Source organism: Xiphophorus hellerii, chromosome 12 (assembly GCF_003331165.1).
Source record: "Xiphophorus hellerii strain 12219 chromosome 12, Xiphophorus_hellerii-4.1, whole genome shotgun sequence".
NCBI classification, from domain to species: domain Eukaryota; kingdom Metazoa; phylum Chordata; class Actinopteri; order Cyprinodontiformes; family Poeciliidae; genus Xiphophorus; species Xiphophorus hellerii.
The window spans coordinates 16,059,464-16,086,693 of NC_045683.1; the positions used below are offsets into that span (position 1 = coordinate 16,059,464).

At 37.9% G+C, this 27,230-nt stretch overlaps 1 protein-coding gene across 1 annotated transcript; it reads left to right on the forward strand.

Moving 5' to 3' along the window:
• Positions 1 to 46: 46 nt before the first annotated feature.
• Positions 47 to 27,005, forward strand: kntc1 (kinetochore associated 1). The gene is made up of 62 exons (XM_032579464.1): positions 47 to 232; positions 348 to 494; positions 822 to 942; positions 1,156 to 1,271; positions 1,488 to 1,566; positions 1,683 to 1,760; positions 1,853 to 1,887; positions 1,974 to 2,084; positions 2,216 to 2,309; positions 3,059 to 3,111; positions 3,198 to 3,310; positions 3,473 to 3,527; positions 3,612 to 3,710; positions 3,810 to 3,853; positions 3,945 to 4,007; positions 4,091 to 4,166; positions 4,426 to 4,551; positions 4,650 to 4,816; positions 4,938 to 5,049; positions 5,158 to 5,301; positions 5,385 to 5,441; positions 5,692 to 5,766; positions 5,862 to 5,981; positions 6,446 to 6,589; positions 7,787 to 7,882; positions 8,016 to 8,119; positions 8,218 to 8,320; positions 8,412 to 8,546; positions 8,633 to 8,752; positions 8,995 to 9,067; positions 10,286 to 10,353; positions 10,437 to 10,738; positions 10,846 to 11,018; positions 11,326 to 11,426; positions 11,871 to 12,015; positions 12,096 to 12,152; positions 12,237 to 12,400; positions 13,243 to 13,347; positions 13,448 to 13,576; positions 13,659 to 13,775; positions 13,859 to 13,968; positions 14,061 to 14,280; positions 14,457 to 14,546; positions 14,642 to 14,807; positions 15,027 to 15,085; positions 15,587 to 15,803; positions 15,878 to 15,951; positions 16,996 to 17,206; positions 17,308 to 17,420; positions 17,535 to 17,590; positions 18,199 to 18,277; positions 18,542 to 18,666; positions 18,754 to 18,889; positions 18,962 to 19,057; positions 19,209 to 19,265; positions 19,555 to 19,609; positions 21,097 to 21,160; positions 22,143 to 22,272; positions 22,358 to 22,447; positions 24,106 to 24,260; positions 26,675 to 26,762; positions 26,842 to 27,005. The coding sequence occupies exons 2-62, from the start codon at positions 357 to 359 to the stop codon at positions 26,875 to 26,877; spliced, it is 6,639 nt and encodes a 2,212-aa protein (XP_032435355.1). The 5' UTR covers positions 47 to 232; positions 348 to 356; the 3' UTR covers positions 26,878 to 27,005.
• Positions 27,006 to 27,230: the final 225 nt, after the last annotated feature.

Below are 27,230 nucleotides of genomic sequence, written 5' to 3' on the forward strand. Positions count from 1 at the left end.
ACCTGGAAGACAAAACGCAGGGTCAAAAACCAAAAGTAACTCCTAACGACTATACAGCGACCCGCCAAATTCTAAAGCTAATGTTGTGGACTCGTGTTGATGCTGTACTTCAGTCCTAAAATAACACGCACAGCGATCATTCGCCGCTAACGTCTACATATCCCATCGGATAAAAGACGACGGCTTTGATATGAACGCCTGCTCTTAATCGGTCTCAAAGTTTATCGCTGAGGTTTGTGTTACCGTCAAGGTAGCGTCAACATTCACTTGGATTAGTAGAGGGTCAGCTAGTGTACGGAACAGTTCGAGGCACATATTTATATATATTTTTTCATATTTTGTGACAGTTTTAAGAAATGGCGACGTGGAGTGACGTTGAGCTTCTGACCAACGAAGATACAAACACGGTCCGCCTGGAGAGCGTGTCAGGAGAGGAGCATGGAAGCGGCTTGTATCAGGTTGACACGTTGGTCAAAATATCCTCTTCCGATAAGGTAATTAGTGCAAGTATTTGCATTACAAGAACTTTGCCATGATTTCTTCAAGTCCTTGTGCTTTGGTTATTCCTTATACGCTTTTGACCAGGGGCGTAGCTAAGATTTTTTGCTTCCCATCAAGAAGGGTTCCACTCATCCTAAAATGGATTTACGATTTACGTTATTAATTTAATTTATTAATTGTAATTTTTGGGAGCTCTAAATATAAATCATATTGATCTTAATAAGGTTTTTAAGTCTTTAGTTGAACTGAAAAAAACTCTGACTTTTCTACATTGCAGCCTACCATTTTTTGATATGATTTATTAGGAATGCTTTTTGCAGGTTCCTGCAGATCCCCGGCTTTTGTCCCTTGGTGCTTCCGATTGGAGTATTGTTGTCATTGACAAGACGGTGATCCTATTTGATCAGAGCTATCAGACCATTCTTCTCCTTCTCCACTTTGGTAGATCATTACTTGTTTTCTTTTACCAGATCAGTCAGCAAAAATTAGAGTTGTTCACTTTCTGTTGAATTTAAAATTAAATAACTGTCTCACCGCATTTGGTGTTAAGATCGTAAAAAGTAAAATGTCCCAATCAAAATGAGTAGGTCAGAACTCAAAGAAAACTATAAAGCCTGACTATAATTTGTTTTTGTTTTTGTTGTTGTTTTTTAGAAACGGATGTGGATACAATTGATGTTTGCCTTGATGGACGATTTTTGGTGGTCTGTGAAAGAAATGGAAACCTTCATTTGATCTATGTTCCACACAAAAGAATCCTCTTTACCAGAGTATGGGAGTTTGTATTTCTAATGTGGATATTGAGTTAGAACATATTTTTATATGTAATGGATTTACATGAAATATCACCAACTAATTTGACAATGACATTTTTGTTTTTATATTTCTGCCTCAAAAAAACAAGTAGAATCTGTCTTTTTTTGTCTCTCTCCTCTCAATTTTTCTTTCTATGTTTTATCTCTGTGCCTTGTGTTTGAAATTTGCAGGCTTTGGTTCAAAAACCATCAAGTGAAGACGAGAAAACCTACCGCTATCTCATCCTAAATGAGGACCAGTCATCTTCTGGTAAAGTTTTTATACTATTTTGAGCAGAATCTCTAATAGACAGCTTGTATTTCTTGTAATTTTGTGAATATTTTGGCACTAAGTGATATATATATATGTTTTGTTTCTTGTGACAGGGATGTATCATGTCTTTCTTCTTATTAAGGATGGATTTTTCCACATTTCAAATCTTGCTTTGGCAAAGATAGAGACAGGTATTGAATTTTTATGTTGGATTATATGCAGTGTTCATTTGAAGCCACTCTTTAAATACAGTAAACTACATTTTATCCTTTTACTATGAAAGCATGTGAAAATATGGACTTGGGAGCTTTGAAAGAGGTGAGCTAAGGCCCCTTTTCTCCATTACACTACAGGATAATTTTTTTAAATGCAGAAAAATAACAATCTCTCTTTCCCATATTCAGCTCCAGAGTCTCATCAGGGTAGACTTTTGCTCTACTGAAGAGTACCATGATGAGGGCTGCAGTACAGCAGTGATCTTCAGTGTTGGCCTTGAAATCAATCTAATTATTGGGGTCAGTGTGCAAAAGAAGTGTTTGATTTACTCACCGTATCTGTGCATTATCATTGGATTCATGCAAATAGAAGCAAAGTGAAATATTTGAAAGTAAATTGTGAAACCCATTGTCATGTCAAAACTTGGCAGGGGGACAAAGAAAATATTGTGACTCACTGGAAGATGGATCATCTTAAGGCAAAGATGTGCTTTGCTCAGTCCATCAACAACAGCCTAATTCCTGGTAAGGTGATTGTTTTGCAGAATCCTGGTTTTTATTCCAAAAAATGTTTAATTGTAGGAAAGTCAGCACAGTGCCTTGCAAAAGTATTTATATCCCTTGAGTCAGTAGGATCCTAACATTTTGTCACATGGACAAAAAGCATCGTACTAGTCGGCTACAAACAGAACTATCGTTTAAGACAAAACCCCCCCCCCCCAACTAATTATGTGTGTGTTTTTTTTAAGTTCACCTGATCAAAATTAGAGTAAACTAATTAATATTAATATTACTGGTATGGTCAATAACCAATATTTAACACTCATTGCTCAGGTGAAATCCAAACTTGAATCTAATAAGTAAGCTGTGGCAAGACTTAGAAATGTCCATTTAAGCTCTCCATCCAATCTAAAGAATTGGCAAAAGCCTTCCTCTTTAGATGAGCACAGCTGGAAAAATGGAAATGCTGCTATTATGGCAGAAAAAAATGGTTCTACAAATATTGAATACCAGGGACCAAATACCAGTTCATGCCACTTGTTTGAGATTTTTAATTGTATCCGAGTAAAACCATGCATCATTCTTCTCAATGATGTACCATAGCGTATGTATCTGAACTATAAGTGCACACAAAAATATGCTGAAGTTTACACTTAGAAAATATGAAGTTCAGTTTATGAATCAGTTTGCAAAGCATTGCAGTGTTTGGTCTGTCAATGTGAGGTGAAATGGTAATGAGCTTCTTGTTGTTATGTTGTGTCTTATTTTTCCAGGTGTGAGAAAGCTGGTAGTGATGGAAAATCTGTTGTATATTTTGGACTCCGAGGTGAGTTTGATGTTATAGGGTCTTTAATATTTGCTTCACAGGCAGCAGATTGAATGTTTTACATTTATGTTGTAAATTTGCATCAGGATGTTCTGAGCGTTTGGGACCTGCATTTTCTTGTCATGATCCGCTGCTGGCCAGAGCTGGCCGTTCACGACTTTGAACTAACCACGGAGTGCGGCTCTGCCTCCATGGTGATGTAAGTACGAGTCTATCATAATAAAGTTGTGTAACTCTATCTACACATAGAGATGTGTCTCTGAAGTCCAACTTATTGTTTGTGTGCATAATCTTGGCCAATAAAGCAAATATAAATCTGAACCTTTACACCAAGCTGAATGTTTTCTATTGCTTGTTGCAGCCAAGACAAGAGCAGCATGAAGATGATTACTCTGACGAAGCAAGACAACAGTCAGGTCGCTGCACAATTCCCTCTGAACAAACTCGGAAAGCCAATTACTGACTGCTTTTCTGAAGATCTGCTGCTTTTTACTTTTCAGATCAGCTCCCTTCAAATCAGATGTTTGCCCTCTATGAGTGTTTGCTACTCCCTTGATGTCTCCTCGGCCTCCTGTCTTGTCCAGATGAAAACAAACATGGTGAACAATCAAACCTTTTTCAGGCATAACATAGAGTATGCTGCCTTCCTGTATAATATACTGTATATCAACATTACAATGAATTTTGTTTCCATTTAGGACACAATTTATTTGGTTGAGGGGATTGGTGAGAACCCGGAAAGGTGAGACACTGTGTATTATTTTCAAAAATGTCAGCCGTTGCTTGCATGTTTTTACAATGTAGTTTTATTTTTTAATTCTCTCTGCACATAGCCGAGGAGAGGCTGTCTCAGCTGTTGTGGTCAGATGTTTCACTGAGGCTTTACCCGAGAACAGGTATCTAAGTATTATCTGGGTGAACTATGTGTTGTAACCGACAAGACTAATATTTGATTCACGTTTTTCTTCCCTGTTTCTAGGCTGAGCAGGCTTCTACACAAACACATGTTTGAGGAGGCAGAAAAGTTTGCGATTACATTTGACCTTGATTTGGAGGTAAATGCATCTGTTTTGTAAATTAAAGTAATGTAACAGCAATTCTCCTGTTACATTACAGCGGAAGTGTTCCTCAAACTCTGGAGTTTCTCTGGAGTTTTGAGGAGAAATGTCTGAATCAGGGTTTTGTTCAGTGTGAGGTCATGCTACTGCAGCTGTCTTTTTACACTTGAGCACACTTGAGTTTTGTATTTTTGCTTTGGTTTGTTTGCTACTCTTATGAAAGTGGTTGTGGGCTGACAGTTTTATTTTTGTGCAGCTTGTTTACAAAGTGAAGCTTGACTTTGTGCTGGAGCAGTTGGCCTCGGCGTCAGTGGGTGGATACGGACAGGAAGTCTGGTCTGAACTCGTAGATGAGGCCAAGACAAACCTGATGAAAATCACAGTACGTTTTTTTTTTTTTTTTTTTACTCTGGTTTCTATCTAGATTATTGCAATATATGAATGCTGATGCTAACATAGGCTGTATCTTTTTTTCTGCAGGATGAGCAGTATGTGGTGGACTACTGCCTCAAAGCTCCATGGCCGACCTTTGACACCGCAGAGAAGATGCTAAACCACGCTGCCTCTCGATACGCCTCCTTACAGATACAAGAGGCCTTGGCTCGACTGGCAACATTCTGCAGCCTGCATGGCTTGGAAAACTTCAAGTAAAATCAATATCTTATTGCCTACCTCTCATATTTTGTTATAAAGTATGCGTTTTATTTCGTGGACGGTTTGTTGCATAGTTCCTCCATGTTATTTAGTGTACTGCTCTCTCACCTGCAGTGGGATCGCATGGATTGAGTTTCTGAACAGCACCGACATTCTGGGAGATGTTCTGACCCACCTGAGAGAGGGAGACATGAGGGGCGCACAGCTCCTGTGGCTGAGATACGAGGTAATAATTCGAAAAAGCTTTGTTCACACATCAACAGCAGTACACTTAAAGCTGCACTTCTGAAATACTTTTGAGACATTTTTGTGGCCTTGATGTGTGATTCTGCAGGGACAGATCGCTCTGGAGTTTGAGGAGAAGAGTCTGGAAGCAGTTCTTGGTGCCATTCCAGAGGACCTGCTGTCCCAAGACCTCTGTCCTTGGTTTAGGACAGTTTTTGTCCCTTTTGTGAGGAGAGTCCTTCCAAGAGGACAGGTGGAATGACTTTACTTTCAAATAAAAAAATGTGCCTTCCTTACTGAATGAAGCTTATTTAAGTTAAATAATTTTTCTTGTAGAGAATCCTGGCTAAATGGCTTGAGCTGAAAGCAAGAAATCTGGAGTTAACTGAAAAGGTAAATTAGATGATTACTTTATTATTATTTTTATTAAATAATGATTACTGTGACATATTGTTAGGTTTTTGGTGTGTCTTTGGTTACACTTGGTTATGAATTATTGCAGTAGCATATTTATATGCTACTGCAATAATATGCTACTGCATATAAATATGCAGTAGCATATAAATTTATTCAAATTCCTTAAGTTAATGGTATGAAAAAAGTGACGTATGGATTAATTGTGATGAATTTAATATTTCTTCAGGGGTCTTGGCCTAAGAATGGGCTGGATTTGGCCATTATTGGGCTTCCCTCTTTATGGACCTGGATGAAATCGATTGTAAGAGACATTTTTATTGTATTTTCTTCACCCTGATATACAAATTTATGGAATATAGTTGAATATTTATTTTTCTGCTAACTGTGTCTCTCAAGGATGATAATGATGGTGCAAATGAGCTGCAGAGCCTCAAATCTCTTGTGTCCAACCTCCGTCAGTTGCTGGACCTTCACCAGAAGTACAGCTGCAGACTGTCGCTCTCAGTCTTTGAAAAGGTTTGTTTGTTGTTGGAGATTTGCTCTGTCTAGGCTTAACAATGAATTATATCTTTAGTCGCTATTAAAGTTACGGCTCAGTTTGAACAGGGTTCAGTGGCAGTCTGAAAAACACAGAAATTTCACAGAAGTATTTCCCAGGTCTAGATAAGTGTGAATAAAGAAAATAAGTGTGGGAAAATATCTGTAGTTCAAGTTTTTATTCCTTATCATGTCTGTTTAGGGCTGTTTCCTTCCTTCTTTGTGTTTTCTCATTTATCCGTCCCGTCATTGTGTTCTTCTTTCTTTTGTCCTTCCTGCTTTCCATGTTCCTAAATTTAATTCCAAGTATGTAATTCAGACTGATAGATGTAAATCACTTTGTTTCTTATGTTTTGTAAATGCTTTAATAATGTTTTTCTGCGTTATTCAGTTGCTGCATATACTAAATGTTATTTATGAGGGGTTTTTTTTCCCATTAACAGGGAAGCAGGTTGAGTGTGGCGTTCTTCATGCTGGACAAAGTTCCAGCTCCAGAACTGATTGCCGCCACAGTGGAAACCAGCGTTCGGCCGTACGCCGAGGAGCACACGCTTCCTTTTGATGAGTTGCTGCTGCAGTACATCAAGGTAAAACGCCTCTACCAATAAACACCATTTAAACTGAGATTAAATACATATTCAATTAAACAGACGCATTAAATTGATATACTAACTAAAAAAAATACAACATTTACTTAATAAATGTAAAGCCTTATTTAAATACTTATATTATTTAAAGTAACTTCAATTCTCCAGTGTCATATTTATTTATGATCCTTTTCTGCCGGACATATTCAAATTCCATTTTACTCAGACAAAGCATCATCACAGCTGAAAAATGTCCTTTCATATTTGACAATGCAAAGAACTTTTTTAAAATTAATCCACACTTTTTATTTTTTTTTATCAAATATATTTAGAAATTCAAAGAGGTGTAAACAGAGTCTGGAATTTGCTTTCATTATTTTCCACGTCTGAATTCGTAGAGAAAAGAGATAGTTAAGTATGCAAAAATTTCAGATTTAATTTACTTCTTCAATTTTGCTATTGCTTAATAAATGCTGTGGTTTTCTACTGACATATGTTACACGGCTCAATTTCAATTTAATTCAGTTTGTTTATAGAACGCCAATTCACCACACGTCATCTCGAGGCCCTTTAAGAAAGAAAAAAGTCATATTTTTTCTTAATTATTAATCTTTGAGTTTACATTTTATTCATTTGTCTCTTGGTTTTTAACTTGCTGACTGATTTCATATTCTTTTTTTTCCTCTCATAACAACTTTAAATCTGTTGATCGGTTGATCTGCAATTTTACAGTCGATCAAAATACCAGACCAAGCACGGCTATTTTCTGAGATAGTACAAGCAAAATAAAAGTAATAAAGTTCATAAACTTTGCCGTTTTAGACTACGAGACTTCATTCCTTATGTGATTATGCCAAAAGTTCTACATTTTGAAATAGAGGTAATCTAAATTAGTCCAATTTCCATAAAATCACTGGCCAAAACCACTGCCTTAATCATATGATAATTTCAGCATTGTGTTATTTCAGTATTTGTGGAACCTTAAGACAAAAAGTCTCCAGTATTATTCCAGCTGGTTCACAGGTGAATCTTTGTATTGAAATATCCATAATCCTATAAATGAAAAAAACAAAAAAAAATCCAGATTTGAATCATGAAAGTTATTAACTTTTTGTAGAAGCAAATATATAGTAACTTCTTCCTAAGCTAAATGTTTCTATTTTCATTAAATGCACTCTCTGTTGTGTTTTTCTCCAGGATCTGCTGGAGCGCTGCAGTTCTCAGACCACAACCCTTTTCACTGGATGGGAAGGCAAAGCAGTGGCTGTGCTCAGCTGCATGACTGACACTGATGTGAGTTAAATATGTCATATACATCATAATACATATCTAACTTCATTATATTAGATGGGAGAAAATCAGCCCTAGCAGCAGCAAAAACGAATACAGACAGAAGAAAGTCTGAAGCTGTAAAATCTGCTCCCAGCTGAAGGTGGATGCCGTGTTAGAGATCATGCAGAAAGCTGTGGTACCCTGGAGCAATGTGGTGGAGAGACTTGTGCAGCAATACCTGGAGATGGATGGACCAAAGTGCGTTTGTAAAACCCTCACTTCTAAACATTTTTCTCAAAATAAAGTCACCAATAAATTGAGATTCAACAGTTGTTTTTTTTTTTTTTGTATTTCAGACAGGAGCTTTTGAAGGAGAGCTACCGCCTGATGGAGATTCGGAAGCTTCTCCGTGGCTACGGCATCCGCAATTTCAACCTCTCCAACAGCACTCAAGTTCTGGTAGTAATAGATTCATTACTATTACGAGGCGTGCGTCCTCTGCTTTATACCACCAATAAGCAACTCCTGTTTATTGACTTGTTTTCTACAGTCACTGATTCGATACATCCTGAAGCAAGACTTGCCCATGTCTTTAGAGGACTCCCTGACATTAGCAGCAGCATACAAGCTGCCGACAACACAGATAAATTATCTATATCTCACCCAGTTGATAGGCCATGGAAAGGTGAGCGAAAACATGAGGGTTTTTTTTTTAATCTCTCTGTGTGTGTGTGTCTGTGGAGTTTGGATAAAGTCTCGTGCTGCTTTCAGACCGAGGAAGTCCTGACTGTCCTCAAGAGGCTGTCTTCTGCAGAGGCAGAGTGTGTGATAGAGCGTCTCACGTCGTGGGCTCGGCTGCAGCTGGAGGATAAAGTCCACATATCTGATGAGGTGAGATGAGGAGAGGTGTTATGCATTTACTTTTGATTTATATTCCATCTATATTTATGAGAGGCTTTGATTGGCTGTTTAAAATGATCCATGAACAATACATGTACGGCTGATGGACAAGCGCTCCCTTTAAACATGGGAAAAATCTTAAATAGAAAGACATTAAAAGAAAACTTACAATATGCATATGATCACTGTTTCCATTAAATTAACTCAGTTTTTTGTTTTCTTGTCATTACCAGCACAAGAAACGCCAGATGGCCGTAGCTCAGGTGATGGTGGAGGCTCTAAAATATCTGCATTTCATTCAGAAACGTAAGTGTTACAGAAAATGTCATTTAGATACACTTGCATCTAAAAGAAAATTGAGTATCATGAACAAGTTGAAGACATTTTGAAACATCATACAGATTCAGTACACATAGCGTGAAGTGTTTCAAACATTTATTGTAATTTTGTTGATTATGAATCACAGATAACAAATACCTATATTTCAGTGTCTTGGAAATTTAGAGCATTTTGAAAAAGTTAACTAGACATAAGATTTTTTCACTCCACTGCTCATCAGAGTGATAGTGATAAAGTATACATATCAATATTTAATATGATGGTCACATGATTAAACGGAAGCTCTGTAGACTTGGCAGCCATAACTGAGGATTCTGTTTTAATCTGTAGATCCAAGCTGCCCTTCATACGTTTATCCACCAGATGCCTCTAAAGAGGACTTTACTGAAAACTTCCAGCCATTTTAATTTTTTCTAAACAAGTTTGAAATGTTCAGAAAGTTTTATTTGGCAATTAGTTCAAAGAATAAACCAAAGTCTGATATGAAAAGCTCACACAGAACATCTCTGTTCAAACACAGCCACAGCTAGACATAATGATGTGAAAATATATTCCCACCGACCTTAAAGATTTCTTATGTTGTTTTGCATTTTAGTCAGACAAAAACAACCTGAGTAAATGCATGATTGTACAATATAAACAGAGACTAAACATAAAGGCCAGTGTCACATTTCCACAAGAAACATCTTGATGATCCTCAAGGCTGTCAACTAATTAGATAAAAATTATAGTTTTTGTAAGGTGTGTCATGTTACATTTCTCACAAAACTAACATTCTCATATATTTGGTGGCAGTTTTTGCTCCCAATGGTGGCACTACATTTTTATTAAGTTTATGGAGCAATCACTTTTTTCATATGCAGCTGGGATGGTTTGAATTGCTTTTTAAAAAAAATCTGATTAAATTACATCATCAGTTTGAAATAGCATTTTATTTGTACTCTAGATATTTCTTCTGTCTGAAAAAAGCAAAATGTGAAGCTTTAAGAGGCCAAGTAGTTTATTATTATTTTTTTTTTTTACAAATCCTTAGTTTGTAGCCATGGCTTTAATTATCATCTATTTTCTGGATATTTTAGGTTCCAACAGTCATAGAGATCTGCAACATGCACACAAAGGTTGTTATAAATTCACACCTAAACTACCCAGACTTAATGCCAGTTTGGTTTTTTCTGTTCTTTGCAGATGATGCTCTTAAAAGTATAGAGTGTGACTCCAACCTCATCATGTTCAAGGCGATCGCCCACCTGCAGGTGACACTCATTATTTAGTGTATTTCTTAATTAAATTTTAACTTTTAAGTTCTAACTTGCTGCCTCTCTGCCTGCTTCCTCAGGAGGATTTTGATGTTTTCTTCACCCCTTCCAACTATGAAGATCCAAACATCAGAAAACAAATCCAGGAACATCACATCACAGCGTACGAAAACACGCGAGCTCGCTGTTCATCAAAGGGGGAGGCTTTGTCGGCTCCGGTTGTGGCGAATGATCCCGACGGGAAGACCAAGACCATCTCCACAGAAGCTGGGTTACGGCGACTCGGGCGGCAGCTGCAGCGCACCGAACAGGAACTGTGGTCTGACCTCGGCCTGCGGGCGCTGAGGGTGGGGAAGGTGGAGAAGGCCCTGAAGATCCTCAGGTTGGGATGTCAGAAGGCTTTCCTGTGGATGATCAAACTCTGTTCAAGTAGTGAGGATCTCATAACATTAGTGTTTGTTTTTTGTTTGTCTTTGTTTGTGTCTTCAGTGAGTTGTATGAGCACCACTCCAACAACAATACGGGGAAGGTTTTGTTCACTGCTGCCAAGACTTTGTGCCAGATGCTGCAGGCGGATGTTCCCATGGTGATTCCTGAAGGCATGGATTTGCCTGCACTCATCCACAATCTGGCCTGCCAAGCCATCACTCTGTGCAACTCTGGTAAAAACTGAATACAAATGTTTTCCTACTATTCAATAGGCTTTTATTTTTGGAAAGATTAGTCTTTATTCTCACTGGAGCTGAATTTTATGTCATTTTCTGCATAACATGCATTCATTGTTTATCTCCTTTTTGTGTGTGTGCGTGTTCAGATGCATATTTATAATGTAAATAGTTAGTATAAAAAAATATATAAAAAAAAAAAAAATCCTTTAGTAAATTTGAAATACACCATGCTTTATGATTATTTTCTGTTTTTGATTTTATGTTTCAAATTCCCAGAGGATAAATAAATAATTTGTTCCAGATTTGCTGCTGGACTGCCTGGAGCTTTGCAAGTGCACACGGATCGCCATGGATGTGTATCATCAGTGTCAACTATCAGACGACTACGGTTTCATCGCCAAGGTCAGCAGCGTTGCTAGATACAGTGGCCTGCAGAAATATTCATAATCCTTGAACCTTTTCACACTTTGACATGTTGCAACCACAAACTCCAGTGCGTTTGTTGGGATTTTATGTAGCATAGACTAACATAAGCATAATTGTGCTGAAGATAAATATTCCAAGTTAATTTTGCAAATAAAAATCTGAATAGTGTGGGAGATCCATGTGAGATTCGAAGACTTTGAATACTTTTGGAAGTTACTATTCTTAGACAATTCAGATTGCTAAGTTTGCCCTGGTATGTGTGCAATATATTAAAGCCACTCTGGTTTATCACAAATAAGTTAATGTGAACACCTAAAAAAAGAATCTGGTTTGGGTTTCTTTATGGAAACAGAAATAATCAGGACATTCATTTAAATGCTTTCAACGGATTAATCTTTCCCTAATTTTACGATGTTGCAGGACTTGAGTTTGGAGGCAGAAAAAGACTCATATTGTCAGTGGAGCTTTCAGGATGTTTTTAATGAAGACTGCATTGTTTTGGATCCGGTGTCAGTACTTCCTGTACAGTATGAAATCACCAACTGCCTGTTGCCTATTCCCCAGGGTAAAAAAAAAAAACATCACATTTATCTCCTAGCATAGTTTTTCTCTGACTGCAGCTCTGATATGTTGTTATTCCTGCAGACAATAAACTATTTCCGTTGGATTGTTCCTGTTTGTCACATTGCTCATTTGAAGACGGTAGGTGTTTTTCTTAATTAAACTTTTTTTTCCCCTCCCTAAGATATTTACATTAACCTTGACTCCAACTTGGCCTATTTAAAGGTTCAAACTACCTGCAGACCCTTCTCGGCCCGCTGACCAACATGCTGCAGATGCTGCAGGAGTGCAGTCAGCTGGAGTTGGCTCTCAGAGAGCTGATCAACTCCTATGGTAGCTGTCTGCAGCATGTCGCTTCAAATGTTATGGACACAAAGTTAAGTATTCAGGTAGGACTGACCTGTGCTGTGTTTCTCACATAATTGTCCCATTTTTCTGTGTTTTGAAACTAAATGACTTTTTGAGTTCCATAGTTTTCCATCAGATTCATAAGGGCTTTAAATCACTTAAGTAGGGTGAAACATTCTATTTAAAATATAACCACCAATTGTTCTCAAAGTCAGGCTCCACAAGCAAATGTAGATTTTTTTCTCCTTTACAATAAAGCATGAAAGTAGTTCATATTTCACATCAATTTGGTTGTCACTTGTTTCTGTTAGCAGGATTTGGAACAATAAAAACCAATAACGATTGTAAAAGATTGAGATCGTCCCTGAAAACTCGATAATATCTATTAAATTAATTTAACCAGTTACATTAGAATAGAAATATGAGCTGCAGAATCAAAAATATGTATTTTTTGTGGTGTTTATTACTACAATGTTTTTAAATTTATCTCAGCCTTAAATATTTTACTACATACTATCACATTATCATTCAGCCCTGCTTGGTCTGAGCGTGTTATGATTATGATGTCATAGTTCATTCATTCACTCATCCATAGAGAGCCAGAGATTTTTTTCTATTTGATTTGATATATTTATTTCAAACAGGGTTTTAAAAATATGAAAAAAGCAATCATTTGGACGGAGAAAACATGTGCATACATAACAGTAAAACTATGTAAGTTTCTAGGTTTGATACATATGAATGCCATTCTTTAAATAACAAAATGTTACATTCTCATCCATTTTACCTTCTACAATTATTCTTTTTTATTTGTGATGTTGAGATAAATACAGAGCAATATTCACATAGTTAAAAGAGTTACTTGAACTGTATTCATTCTCAGCTTTACGATACCCACGATCTTAAGAAGTACAACGTGTACCTGAATGATGTCAGAAAAGCAACCGTATCCACTCTCAATGCTGTGGCTGTCGGCCTTTTGAACAAGGTGAGCGTGCTACTTTTATTTTCCTGAAATTGTAGCTTGAAATATTCAGTATTTTAGGGAGTTTTATGATCATGATATATTTTTCTTCTTTGGGCTTCAGGTGTTCAACTGGAGAGTGGTTGATTGTGATTTGGCGATTGGTCTTTGTACACTCCTACCCAAAGCAGAAGTCTTCAAAATATTGTGGAAAGTCATAGACAACACCTGGCAAAATTATGACAAAATCCTGGTAGGCGAGATTATTGAACACATTTGGTTAATATTTGTGTCCCTGGTATCTACAGAAAGTGTGTGTGTGTTGGTTATTCCAGGCGGTGGCGAAAATTGGGGCCAATCTCTGCAGTTTATATAAGGAACCAGAGGAACAGAAGAAGTTTCTGTCAGTCATCACCGATGCAGAGTGGGGAGTCAAGCTTGGAAAATTAGAGGTAATGCGGTTCTTCCTCCAGCTCCGGTGACACTTCCTTCTTGTAAGACAAATCATGTTCTTATTCGTCTTCTTCTGCGTCAGATCTCTATGCAGCCGGTGTTTCGTCAGCGTCCGGAGTTGAAGAGCTGTCTGATCCCTGAAATGGTGAAGAACAGGAAGATCACCCCTGATATTATCCTCCAGTATTGCAGGTGAGACACCCAGCTTCTTTCATCATGTTTAATTGACCTTCAGAAGCTACCATTTATTTTTTATTTATTTATTACGGTTTGTGTCTCTGCAGTACTTTTGGCCTGGACCGTGATCGTGTGATCAACCAGTACATCACCACCTTGCTGCTGCTGCAAGAGGCCGATGGCGGCAGCGCGGGTGCAGCGGGCTCAGGCCTGGATGAGGAACAACCGCTGTGTGATGAGGAGGCTTTGGAACGGATCCTGCAGATCATCCCCATGCTGAGCAGCCCCAGCGAGCTCACCGCCAGTCTCTGCGCTGCCCTGTTTAAGGTAACAATGCTGCACTTAATTGTGTTCTAAAGACATTACAGTTTCTCACTCGAAACTATTTTAATCATCCACTACTTGCACAAGAATCTTCTAAGTCCTCTTTTTGAACAAGAAAGGTCTTTTTTATTTGTCATAGATTTTTGAGATAAAACAAAATTTCTACATCTTTCAAACAGCTCAGCCCGTACAACTACGAGCGGATTGAAGTGGTGCTGAAGATCATACAGGTTGCAGATGAGTATGTGGCCGCCTTCTCCCTCAGTCAGGTGAAAGCAAAGACTCTCTTTCATCTTATAATTTAAAACCGATTTTCCTTTGGGATCAGTAGTTTTAAATGTGACCATTTTATTTCATTTCAAAGGCGATGGGCCTCCTTCAGCACCTGAAGTCCTACAAGAGAGTTTCTCCTCCCTCGGATGTGGAGAACACGTATCTTCTGGAAAACGGTCTTATGCCCAACCCCTTGTCCAGCAGTAGACTGCCTTTCCACCTGCTCATGCAGACCAAACACTTCTGGAAAATTATCTGTGAGTTGACCTCTTCATCCTCTATTTGAATTATTTTATCTAATCAAAAACCACGAGTCATTTAAGCCAGAAATGATGATGCTTAACTCTCAACTGAAGGGAAACTATTTTGTGTTATTTAAATCCTTAGTTAGTAAAGGTCTGGATAGATTCTCTGCAGATAAATTACGACTCCTCTTTGTGTTTTTTGTAAATTAAGTGTTTTTTTTCTGCTTACAGCTCCTGAGCTGAGTGAGGAAACGTTCCCAACTCTTCTACTGATCAGCAAACTGATGAAGGTTGGTTTCCATTTAAAGTTTAACTGAAAACAATCCATCCATCAGTTATTCATCCTTCCATTTGGGAATTATTCAAAAGCAAAAACAAAATTATTTGTTCATTCTTTTTATTTGATCTATTTATCTCTCTATTCATGTGGTCATCCATCATCTATCATTTCAGATTTTCCACCCTTCTGTTTATCCATTAATTTTATCTTTTTGTCTTCCATCCATCCATCCATCCATTCATCCATGTCTTTGCAATCATCAAATTGTTCTTCTTTTTATCCATTAATTTGTTATCCATACCTGTGTTTGTTCCTCCGTTCATTCATTTGTCTAGACTGATTGTTATAGATAAATCTGCCATTATATCATAGTGAACTTTGGTATTTATACTACAGCAAACGGGCTAAAATCCCTGATATCCCTTTAATGAAACAATAAAATGAATAAATCTTAACATGAAATATGAGAATAAACCCCATAAATAAAGTAACCCTCCCTCTTTTTTCCCAGGTGAGCCTCGATAAGCTTTACATGTCAGCAGCAAACCACGTGTTTGAGAAGAAGATGAAGCCTTTAATCTTGGAGCAAAGGAAAAAGGCTCAAGGACACGGCTACAACAAGGAGACTTTGAAGGTGGCCAAGACCATGATGAAATACATTCAGTGCATCCAGAGCCTGGAGTGGGCTGCAGCCACAGCACATAAGATCACACAGGAACTGCCACCAGGTCTGACCTACTGCTACACTCCACTGCACAGTTTCGGTTGCTCAGGTGTCTAATTGTTACCTGCTTCTCTAAAGGCTTGGAGAAGACGCAGTCTCTTCGGTACTGTTTGGGTCTTGGAGAGGCGTGGCTCAAAGATCCAAATCTAGAGGTCTGTGTTACTGTTTCTACCTGCAGACATATTTATTAAAAACACTTTGAGAGCATTAGTCTCTCTCTTTCTTTCTCTCTCTCTCTTTGTCTTTGTTCCCCCATCTCCATGGAGACACTGAAAACAGAAGTCATCACTTCCTTTTCATTAAGCTTTTTTTTCCCCTTTAAGGCTAGCAGATTTTATGAATGCATTTTAATGCAAACTGTGGTTTTCATAATGGGCGGTTGAGTTTATTGTTGTCTCTGCAAACAAAAGTCAGAACTACTGTCATGTAATTTAAAGTTTATTGGAAGCATAAACTTGAGAGTATAAAGCGGGAAATTAATGAAGCAAAAATGTAGTGGGAACAAACCTCAGAAGATACATTTCTCCTTACACTCCAACCTGGTGAAATGTTTTTGAAGAAGATGAAATCACTATTTGTGCCCCCAGTAATTTCTACCATGCAATTTTTTTTCATAATCGGATAAATTGAGTCAAATTAAAAAGTTTTTCAGTAAGATTATTTGACTGCACTAACATGCATGTATTTATTTCTTCTAAGCATTTTTGTTGCGTCTTTACACTACAAAAACAGAAAATCTTCCCAAGTGATTTTGTTGTAGCTCCTAGTGCAAATATCTTAGTACACTTGAAATAGGACAAACTAACTTAAAAGTAACTTTTCGACAAGTTATAGGACCTTGTTTAAAGTCAATAAGTCCTTAGTATTGATGAAAAAGTACTTGTTCTATTGACCGATAAATTAACTTATAACTTATAAAATATCTTGTAATAAGTTAAATAATCTGCCAATGGAACTAGTACTTTTTCATCAATATTAAGGAGTTATTGACTTAAAACAACCCTAGATAGCTGGCTAAAACTTACTTGTGAGTTAGTCTATCTTATTTCAAGTTTGTTAAGATATTTGCCCTAGAAGCTAGACCAAAATCACTTGGGAAGATTTTGTCTTTTTGCTGTGTATGTGCTGCACCGACATGTTTGTCTCCGTCTGCATTCAGAAACGTTCTCACTGATCAGTGTTGGGCTCTCTCGCAGGAGGCTGCCCGGGCCCGAGGGGAGACCTTCCTGTCGAAGCTGAAGCTGCAGTTTCAGCGTTCTGCCACAGAGAACATGCTGATCAGCAGTCAGCTGAGCAGCCCAGAGCTCCTGAAGCTGAGCGGCCTGCCCGCCAGGCTCATCATGGCCCTGCACGAACACAGCAGTGTGGAGCAGCGCTACAGAGAGACCGGAGGTCAAACCTTTCCCGGTGAGCCACAGTCTTTAATTTACCCAATTTTTGTTTATATGATATTTTATTGATTTACTACAATGATTTTCTTCTTTCTTTTTAAAAAAAATATGTCTCAGACATACATGCTGCCGTGAGGGAAATCGCCACAATCAACAATGTGGATCTTGGGAAAATCCACAACATGCTGTTAGAAAAATGGATCTGCAAAACAGGCCCAGCTGTTACCAAGGTCTGTAGCATTTTCTTTTTTCTTCATGATAACCAACAACTTGTATTGATTCAAATCAAGTTAATATTTTCTGTTTCATTTACTGTTTTGCTTATTTTTTTACCCCAATTAAAGGAAGTAGGAAATCAGGATTGTGTGACCAACATTGAGGAGGATCCAGACTTATTGAGGTAATTATCACAGCTGCGCTCCTGTAGCATTGACCTTTACTAAAAATAACTATAGAGATATAAATCAGTGTTGTACAATTTCACTGTTGGGGAGTAAAAGTATTACTTTAATATAGACACAAATATAGACATAACATTTACATTAATTCAAGTTCATAGTTCACCTAGGTATTCTGAACTATGTTGTCCAGTATGAACAAGTTCTTGTTCGTTCATCATTTCCCAAAGAGATAAAGTCCTTTAACGTATCCAGACCATCATATCATGGACCAGCTAACAGATTAGCTGCATTGATGCATTTTATTTCCTCTCCTTTTCTCTTTGCTTGATCCCTAAATAAAGTTGCACTAGTTTACAAAATTTCCTGCTGTAGCTTTTAGAAAGCAAAGTTAGAAGAGGCAGAATCCATAAAGCAGAAGCTTAATTTCTTTGCCCCGCTTATGAACATCCTCCTTTAAACACTGTCCTGCAAACAGTGGTTTAAAAACTACACGATGCAAACAAAATCTGAATATATTTACTCTATTCTGCAGATTATCAAATAGTTGATATAGCGCATGCAGTAATGAAGAGCTTGAATGCCTTTTCTTTTGTTTACCGTCCTGCAGGACGGTCTACATGCTGCAGTCCTACCCCGTGGATGATGCGACCCGTCTGCTGAGCCCTATTCTTTGTGCTGAAACCTGGGTGTGTCTGAAAAACTTTATTTTTGACTCCAGAAAGATTTTCCTGTCAAAGTGGCTAATGTCTGTCTTTAAGCTGGACGAACTGATTAATCATCTTTAACCTTCCTCAAAATGATGCAAAATGCAGCTGCTCCTCTTTTTAAAAAAATCTGAATTATAACTTTTGAAATACTTCTCCCCCTCTGTTCAGCATCTTGGAGATGTAAGGAATTGCTTCTAAATGTTCTGTATGAATAAAATGTGTCTTTAAAACCGCTTTCTGCAGCCTCTCAGCTCTTCTGGTCCTCGTCTGACTTTCTGCCACCGAACTCGAGCTCTGCTCTGCCTCATCCGCCTCACCGACGCAGAGTCTCTGGAGGCTCAGCTGCAGATCCCAAGGAGCAAATTTAAGTAAGAGGCCAAGAAATGTGCAAACAGCAGTTTTGAAATCGGAGGATGAGTTAGCAGTGAACGTTTTGTTTGTGTCTTCTCATTCAGATGTTATCTGAAGTCTTACATCTTCGTGTCTCAGCTGGAGGCATTAAATATCCCCTACACCGTTCAGTCCTTCCTCAGCAGCCCAAAGGACGGCTTGGTTAAAGGCCTGTGGAAGAACCACAGTCATGAGCCACAGGTACATGCTGGCATAAAGCTTTAGATCCACAAAGTTCTACCATATTTCATGAAGAGGTTGTTGTTGTTGCAGGCTGTACGTCTGGTAGCTGACCTGTGTCTGGAGTACCAGGTGTACGACCCTCAGCTGTGGAACAGTCTGCTTCAGAAGCTGCTGGGCTTCAATTTGGTGAGGGCTCCTGCACCAGAATCTCTACCTTTCCCAAACAATACGAGTTTCTGTTTTTAAAAATAATTATGTGTTTTTAAATGCTTGTAAGGGAAAATAATAAAATGTTCTCATGTTAAAACTTCCATGTGCGTGCATCTGCTTCTTGCAGATCAGTCACCTTCAGATGGTGCTGGAAGCAATTGTGGCTGTGCCAACGTTATGGGAGGTATTGCTGCAGTTGGTCTATTTCTGTTTCCATGTCAAAAAGTAAAAAAAAAATATAATACCACTCCTAATTGTGGCTCACCTATTCGAAACAAACAAAAAAATAACAAAGCCCGTTGCTACCCGTAAGATCTGTTACATGGCAGACGTCATTCCTACCAACGGATGTCCTGTTGAAGAAGGCGTGGAGCCAGAAATAAACGGAACAAAAAACCTTTAATAAAAACCACAACAACTGGAGATGCAGTTTTAACAAAGATGGGACTTCAGATTATTTGTTTTATTTCCAGATTTCCAGTTTCTCCAGGACTTGGAGGAGTATGATCCTGGCACCTTTTGTCTCAGGTATGACATGTAAAACACTAAAGCAGATTACCTTGTGGCACAGGAATACAGCCCAGAATTATTATGAGATTTTGAAGAAAAAAAAAAGAACAATTGCTCCAATTTACATTTTATTTAAAATTTTCATCCAACAAATCTTAGTTTCAATAAAACCTTCCTAAAAACTGCTGAGCAGCTTTTTCCATGTTTGGTGATTCACTCTATGTCTTTGAGGTTGGAGGGCCTCCTTGCCATTACCCTCATCTTTAGCTCTCTACATAGATTCTTAATTTTAAAAACTCTGCTAGAGTCATGAATAATTATGGGACAAACTGTTCAACATCCCGTTTACATTAATATTTGTAGTAAAAATTCTCAGTACGTAAGATAAAATAACTTTAGTGTAATGAAACTTTCTGTTTCCACCCAAACTGAGTCATGGGATGAAACAGTGTTGTTCATGTCCCATATATTAACATAAAAGCTGATTACTAAGATGTGGGTGTCACCATCAGAAATATTTGACAAAAAAAAACCAAAAAACTAAAAGTGCATGTTACATTAACCCTCCTGAAGCATTGTGTTCAGACATCAACTGCCTGCTACAGCCCTAAAACAGAAATGCATCCTCACAGAACCCCCTGGTTATTTCTTTAACGTACGAAACCTTAAGATGTGAAGGAGAAAATACTTTAACTACAGCAAAGGGATCTTCATGTTTAATTATTCAGGAGAAAGCCATTTATCCTAGAGTTCCCAGGCTGCCTTCATTTATTCATGGCTACACTTATAGACATTTCACCTTTGTTCCCAATGGGGACCGACAGTCACTAACTTACACTAAATTACTTTAAAGCCTCAGCATATTAACCAGTCAGGAAGCAAGAACTTAACATTTCTGAAGAAAACCTATTAAAAAGAAAAGATGAGGCAGAAAAATACAGCAACCATCAATGAAAGCTCTGCTTTTTTCATTCGGTGATCGTAGCTTTTATATGAGCAGATTAGCATGAGTAACAGAGACACATGAGAGAAGCAGGCAGAGCCTCTGAGCAGAGGGAAGAGATGTCGATTCCCCGATCCGTTGCTCGCCTTAAATGGAGTTCCTTCCCTCTTCTCCTGGCTGTCTCCCACTTCCACCCGTCTCCTTGGATACTTGCTTGATCTTGACTGGTGCCAGGCGAATCTCCAGCCCGGAGCATCTTGTCATATCCGACAGAGGGCCGACTTCTGGGCCTTCAGCTTCCTTCAGCAGCAAAAGCTGGCAGTGGCTGGCTTCTTTTAAACTTTATCACTTATGTTTCCTGAGACATTTTAAAACAAAACCCGCTCTTCATTGTCTGATGACAGACAGACAATGAAGACATACATACATACAGTACAAGACATACATTTGCTGAGTTTTGGTCTTGTTTTTTAGAATCACAAATGCATATTTTCCTTATTGAAATGGTGAGCATTTATCTTGATTGATCCTGAATTGTTTTGTGTTTTTGTCTCGGTAACAGCCTCGGTTCCTTTGAGCCCGGACCAACAAGCAATGCTCTACAGGACTTTTGTTCTCCTGCTCAAGTAGGTTTTTCTAATGTTGACTCTGAAGCAGAGATATGGTTTACAATGAATGGTTATAAGGTTTTTTTTTTGGGTGGGGGGTTAAGTCAAAATCTGAAATGTGAGGGAGGCATTTGTTTCCTGTCTACTCGGGTAATAACTGCAGATGTTTTCAGATCAGCTTCTATCAGCCTCCCACGTCTACAGAACAACACTTTTGTTCATTATATCTGCAAAATAGTTCAAATTCAGTCAGATTGGATTGAGAATAAAAAATTTGTAAGTGAATTTGGGCCTGTACTTTGACTGGGCCATTCTGACTCGTGAATATGAATAGATGTGAAGCAGAGGTTTTATGCCTTTTATTTGACACAAACTCCAACTGCTATTCGAAAATGATTGACTGACGCATTTCCTTTGGTAGACTAAAATCTTTATAGCGTGAACAATTTTTCCCTTCACTAACCAGTTTGTCTTTTGTCTTTTGTTTTGTTGGGGATTGCTTCAATTGTAATTTCACGGTGACAGGTTCAGACATCCAGTAACTTAGTTGAGAGCAGACTTGGCCGCAGCTCTTAATTCAATTGTGCTAAATGCAGGAAGTTGTTTTGAAAAACAAGACGCATATCCTGTCTCTGAGCGTAGTCAGCCCAAACAAATGAGGAACCTTCATGGTTTTTCTTTTAATAAGGCAAAGCAAGACATTTTAGATTTGCCAGAATTAACAGGGCTCTTTTCTAATGAATAAAAAACTGTTAAACATTTAAAACTAATATTATCTATTTAACATTTTTAATTTGAAGGGGCCCTTTGAACTCTCAATTTAGCAATTTTGGCCCATTTCTAATCATAACCATTTTGTCTCTATGTTCATCTCATTTTCTGCACTTTTCTAATTAGCCTTTTACTGCATTACCTTTTGCCTGCTTTTGACCTGTGTTTAACTCACTGGAGGCATCAGTACTCTAGCTGTACATTTTTATTTTATTTTTATTTTCTGTAGGTGTCCCTTCCTCTTGAATCTAGACTTGATAGGAATTGCAAACCGGTTTGCACAGTTCAACCTTCATGCCTTCGCTTTGGGAACTCTGCTTCTCCTCCCCTGTGCAAATAAAAAGGCACAGCAGATCCAGGTCAGAGCATTAACGTCTACTTTACGAGTAAAGATGTAACTTCTGGACTTTGTCTATGACCAGACGCTGTGTTTTTTGTTTCCAGGGGTTTCTGTCCATGTGCAACCCAGTGGCCGTCCTTGAGCAGGTGGATGAGTTCATGAACACGGGTGAATTGGCTGGAATCCCTTCACAGGTCAGACTGGATCAGAAATCCTTCGACCACATGTTCGCCTCTCACAATAGTTTGCATCTTTAGAGAAGATCATAATAATGAACAACCCTGGAATCTTAAACATTTTAATGGGGCAGGCAGATGCAGACTTGTGGAAAACACATGAGGCTGACTTTACATGAGCAGAAAGCAATAAGTGAAGCCTAACTTTTTAAATGACAATTTATTAAATGAACAAAGCTATCCAAACCAACCTGCCGTTATGTAAAAAAGTAACGCCTCTCCTTGATGTCAGCAGCAGCAATCAATCATTAACCAACACTGGCAACTAGTCATTTATTGTGGAGGATATTTGAACCACTCGTCCTTGTAGAAATGTTTTTATTTTTTCACATTGGAGAGTTTTAGAGCATCAACAACCTGTTCCATGTTATATCCCAGCAACTCAGTGTTTTTATTTATTTATTTTTTATCCCTTAGATATGAACTTGTTGTGCTTTGAATCATTGTCTCACTAGATAATCCCAGCAGCCTTGAGTTTTAGGCCATGAACCTCCTGCCAGATGTTCCCCCTCAGGATGAATTCATGCTCACAACAATTGTGACAAGTTGTTCAGCTCAGTAAAGTTTCCCCAGACCATGATACTGGCACTACCATGTTTGACTTGATGAGCTCCATGATTATTTAAAAAAAAAAAAAAAACAAGCTTTTTTGATCTTCATGGCCAGCAGTGGTTTTCATCCCAGAAGTCTCCTTCATGATGCCATTTTTACATTATATTATGAACACTATGCGCCCCTGGAGTAAATTTGATAGATCAGTTACTGTTCCGTGTTTTCTCTATTTCTGGATTTGTTCTCTTCACTGTGGTTTGCTAGAGTCTAAAGAAATGACTTGTTTACTCTTTCGAAACTGATAGGCGTTAGTGACTTATGTCCGGTCTTATTTTGAATATGCTTAAATCAGGACATGCATCTTGAGATGTTTTCATCTACTGTAAATGGTACTATTTAAGTAATTTCTTAATTCTTGCAACAACCTGGGCAAAAATTGAATTTAGCTGTCCCTAAAAGGCAGTTAATTGCATAACCTGCTTGGCAATAACACATAGCAACATTTTAGACTCCTGTATTTTGAAGTCTCAGACCACTAGTGAGGCGGTTTTGACTAAATCTGTAGCTAAATTTAATGGTATTTAAAGTGAGCATTTGCTTCAAACTTTATTTTATAATACTTTCTATATAGAGCCTAATCATCAAACAGTTAATTTTATTTCTACTATTTTAGATTAAAAAAATAAGTTTATAGTTTGCAAAAACTGAACAGGTTTGTATTTCATGAGTCATATTTGAGCCTCAAGCGTTACAGGTTCTTCCTGTACAAAAATTCAGCTTCCATCCTGATTATGTCACTTCTTTTAAAATGCATATTTCATGCAAAGAACACTGATGTATATTTTTCCTCTTTTTAATCTTCAATGAATTGATGTTATTGAGTCCCAGAAAACATGTTGAACAGGAAATTATGCTGGATGAGTTTGATGGTGTGAAGTTAAGGAAGCTGTTGGTGACACTGTTCAAATCGCCACAGAGCAATAAACAGAAATACAAAAAGAAGAACTTTTCATTGGGGTTATATTCTCTTCCAACTACAGGCTGATACTTTTATATTCCCTTAGATCAGGGAGACGGTCTTAAAGTTCATCAGCCAAAATGGACAGCACCAGAAAGTGATGAAAACCAAACACTTCGCCCACCTGAAGCAGCTCGTTGTGTCCAGTGGCCAACCCAACCAGCTGAAGGAGTTGGTGGAGTTCCTGATCAGCCAGAACTGGTAGGGATTTGTTGGTTTTCATGAAAATAATTTTTTTCTTTCTTAAAGCACTTCAGATGTCCCTTCTGATTGTCAAAGAATCAGATTGAGATTCTACTGGTGTAGACTCATCATGCAGGACAGGACTATTGGACCAAATCAAGTGGCATCAATAGAGACTTTTTGAAGCAAAAGAAAACCCGAACATTGAGCTGAACAGAAACTCACGTCTGCCATCTGCCCCATAAGGGACTTCAGAGGCTCTAAAACAAGAGAAGAAGTCCAGTTGCTTTCTACTTAAGCACTTGGGTCTGATATGAGAAAGGAAACACTAATGTACTACAGTACATTTATAATTAAAATGATGAAATCTTGATTATTTTACTTGTTTAATCATTGGTTAAAAATCGGCCTCTCTTTCACGCATAAATGTCGAGACTTGCATTTAAATCCTGCATAGATTAATGGAAAAATGCATAAAAATTTACATAAAGACACATCTGAGAGAATGTGTTGAAAACAAAAAATTATCTTCCAGAATGTCCCACATTCAGTCTGTGTTCATTAAATGGTTTTGCGAGGAGATTCCAGAAATCAATCAGCAGCAGGTCACAAAAAGATATTCCAGCTTTTTTAAATGATAAAAAAGTTTTGCATTGTGAAGCAATTAGTGCAAGACACAAATAATAACCCAACTTCAGGGTGGGATTATTTGTGTCTTTGCAAGCTGGCTTCCACCAAGACTCCAGCTATTGCTGTTGGGCGGCCTTTTTTATCGATGTGCTTCAAACATCATGGAAACCCACAGACCGTATATGGGAGATGGATAACAAGAAATGGCACCAAGAAATAAAGAAGTAACACTATGACTTTCTGAACTAAAATAGAATGAAGCAGTTTCTGCTGCAGGGAGGGGCAACTTATGGCTAACAAGTTTTACTTTAGTTGCGGCCAATCGCTCATGAAGGTATTAATATCAACTGAATTCGTAAAAAATAAACCGCAGTCCTCACCTCACATTTCAGAGGTACGCCTTCTAAAAATACATTTTTTTCTATCACGTGTGGATTTGAATAAGGTAAGAAATCAGTGGGTATTGAGATGTTTCATGATAAACGATCACAAAATATTGCATAATTATAAAGTCACCCAACTGGTAAAGAGAGTCCATTAGTGTCACATTTGAAGGTCTAAGTGGTTTATTGGCGAACATTAGTGAACAAACGGCATCATGAAGACGCTTAGAGCTAGATACACGTCAATCCTGGAAGAAGACTGGAGCGGAGACTTCACCTTCCAGCAGGATAACAACCATAAACTCACACAGAGCTACAATGACAGCATATTTATGAGCTAGTATAGCCTAAATCCAAGAGTCTGTGGCAAGACTTGCAAATAAATGTTCACAGATTTTCTGCGATCTGACTCACTTGACTGTTTTGCAAAGAATCTGCAGATTTGTGCCACTAGATAAGAAAAGTTGGGATAGAAATACGACTGAAAGTAAATGCGTGCCTCTGTAACCAGATCCTTTTTCCATTGTGCTGGTTTTATTTAAAAACTAGGCCGTGAGACGTTTTTCTTTGGAATTGGTGGTTTGTTGGTTTATTCTGACGAGAAGAACGAACAGAAAACAACTGTGTTATTGGGCTGTCCGCTCCAAGTCCTACACAAAACAAAAGTACATAGCGAAACTAAAATTAACTCCTGCTACCTTACAATTGTACGTTCACTTAAATACTTACATTATGGAACAGATTTATTATAATAGTGATAATAACGAAGACTAACGTAATAAATCTATGAATAAACTGGATGTATTTAGGTAAAGAAAATGAACATCAACCACCTCTCCTGCAGGATAAAGGGGATCTAAGGGGAGCAAACAATTTAACAACTATACCACAGAAGAAGAAATAAAAAGGAGGGGCTCCCGATCTTAAAGTCACACGGCTATGGCAATGATAGAGTTTTCAAAGTTGTAAAGCCATGTAAAGGACCAATCTGAATAACAATATAAGACTTTGTGTAATTATAACAAAAGAGAAATACAACTCGGTTACACCTCCTTTTTAGACTTTTACTTCTAAAAATAATATTTGAATGTACCATTTTATTTCCACTTAACTGTTTTGATTTACTTTGTGTTATTCTATTATGTGAAACTCAATTTGAACTTTGTGGTTGTAGACAAACAAAATGTGAAAAAATGCCTAGCAGGATGAATGCTTTTACAAAGCAAAGAAATTTGCACGGTGGTGGTGGGATTATGCTATGGGGCTGCCAACCATATAAACTTCTGACCAAAACTGTAAGCATGCATTGTTAACCGCTGACTGCTGCTTGCAGAACGAGCTGTTAAAAAAACACAACAAAGCTTTCCGAACAATTTCATAACTTCTGAGTTTTACTTAAAACATGAAACTCCTCTTCAGTCAGGATGATGCTGATTCGCTCACTCGTGAGTATCTGAAGCACAGAGAGCAGCAGCGGGGGGAAACGCTGCCTAACGGCTGCCTGAAGGTACATTTATATTACCAAACTGGTACAGCTCTGTGTTGGTAACAAACCAAACTTCATGCTACACTTACTTGTTTTTCAGGATTTTCTCAGCACAACCAATGGAGTGTCCGGATAAGGCAACATTGTTTTTACTCTTTATATTTATACGTTCTGTCTCTGTTTTCTTCATACTTGCAGAATTTGCACTTTCTTGCCTTTAACTTGTTCATGTAGTTTTGAATAAACTTATCATCCTTAAATTTGTTGGTTGAGTAATTCTTTAAGAGGGAAAATGAGCAGTGCATCTCTTTTTATTTACCTTTCGGCTTATTTATGTTAAAGCTGGTCATTTCACCCCTTCAGTAAGTATTGACCAGAAGCTAGAGGCCTTTGGAATAATAGATGAATCTTCACCAATTGAGCCGTCAGACGTTTTTATAATTTTCCACAACCATGTGGGAAAGTCTCCCCATCTTTTCTGAGTAGGCT

Excerpts from the sequence above, each read along its gene's own strand:
- kntc1 (XM_032579464.1), top strand. The coding sequence starts at position 357 with ATGGCGACGTGGAGTGACGTTGAGCTTCTGACCAACGAAGATACAAAC. Across the intron at positions 2,310-3,058 it reads CAACAACAGCCTAATTCCTG|GTGTGAGAAAGCTGGTAGTG; the intron begins GTAAGGTGATTG and ends TTATTTTTCCAG. Across the intron at positions 13,348-13,447 it reads CTGTCGGCCTTTTGAACAAG|GTGTTCAACTGGAGAGTGGT; the intron begins GTGAGCGTGCTA and ends TTTGGGCTTCAG.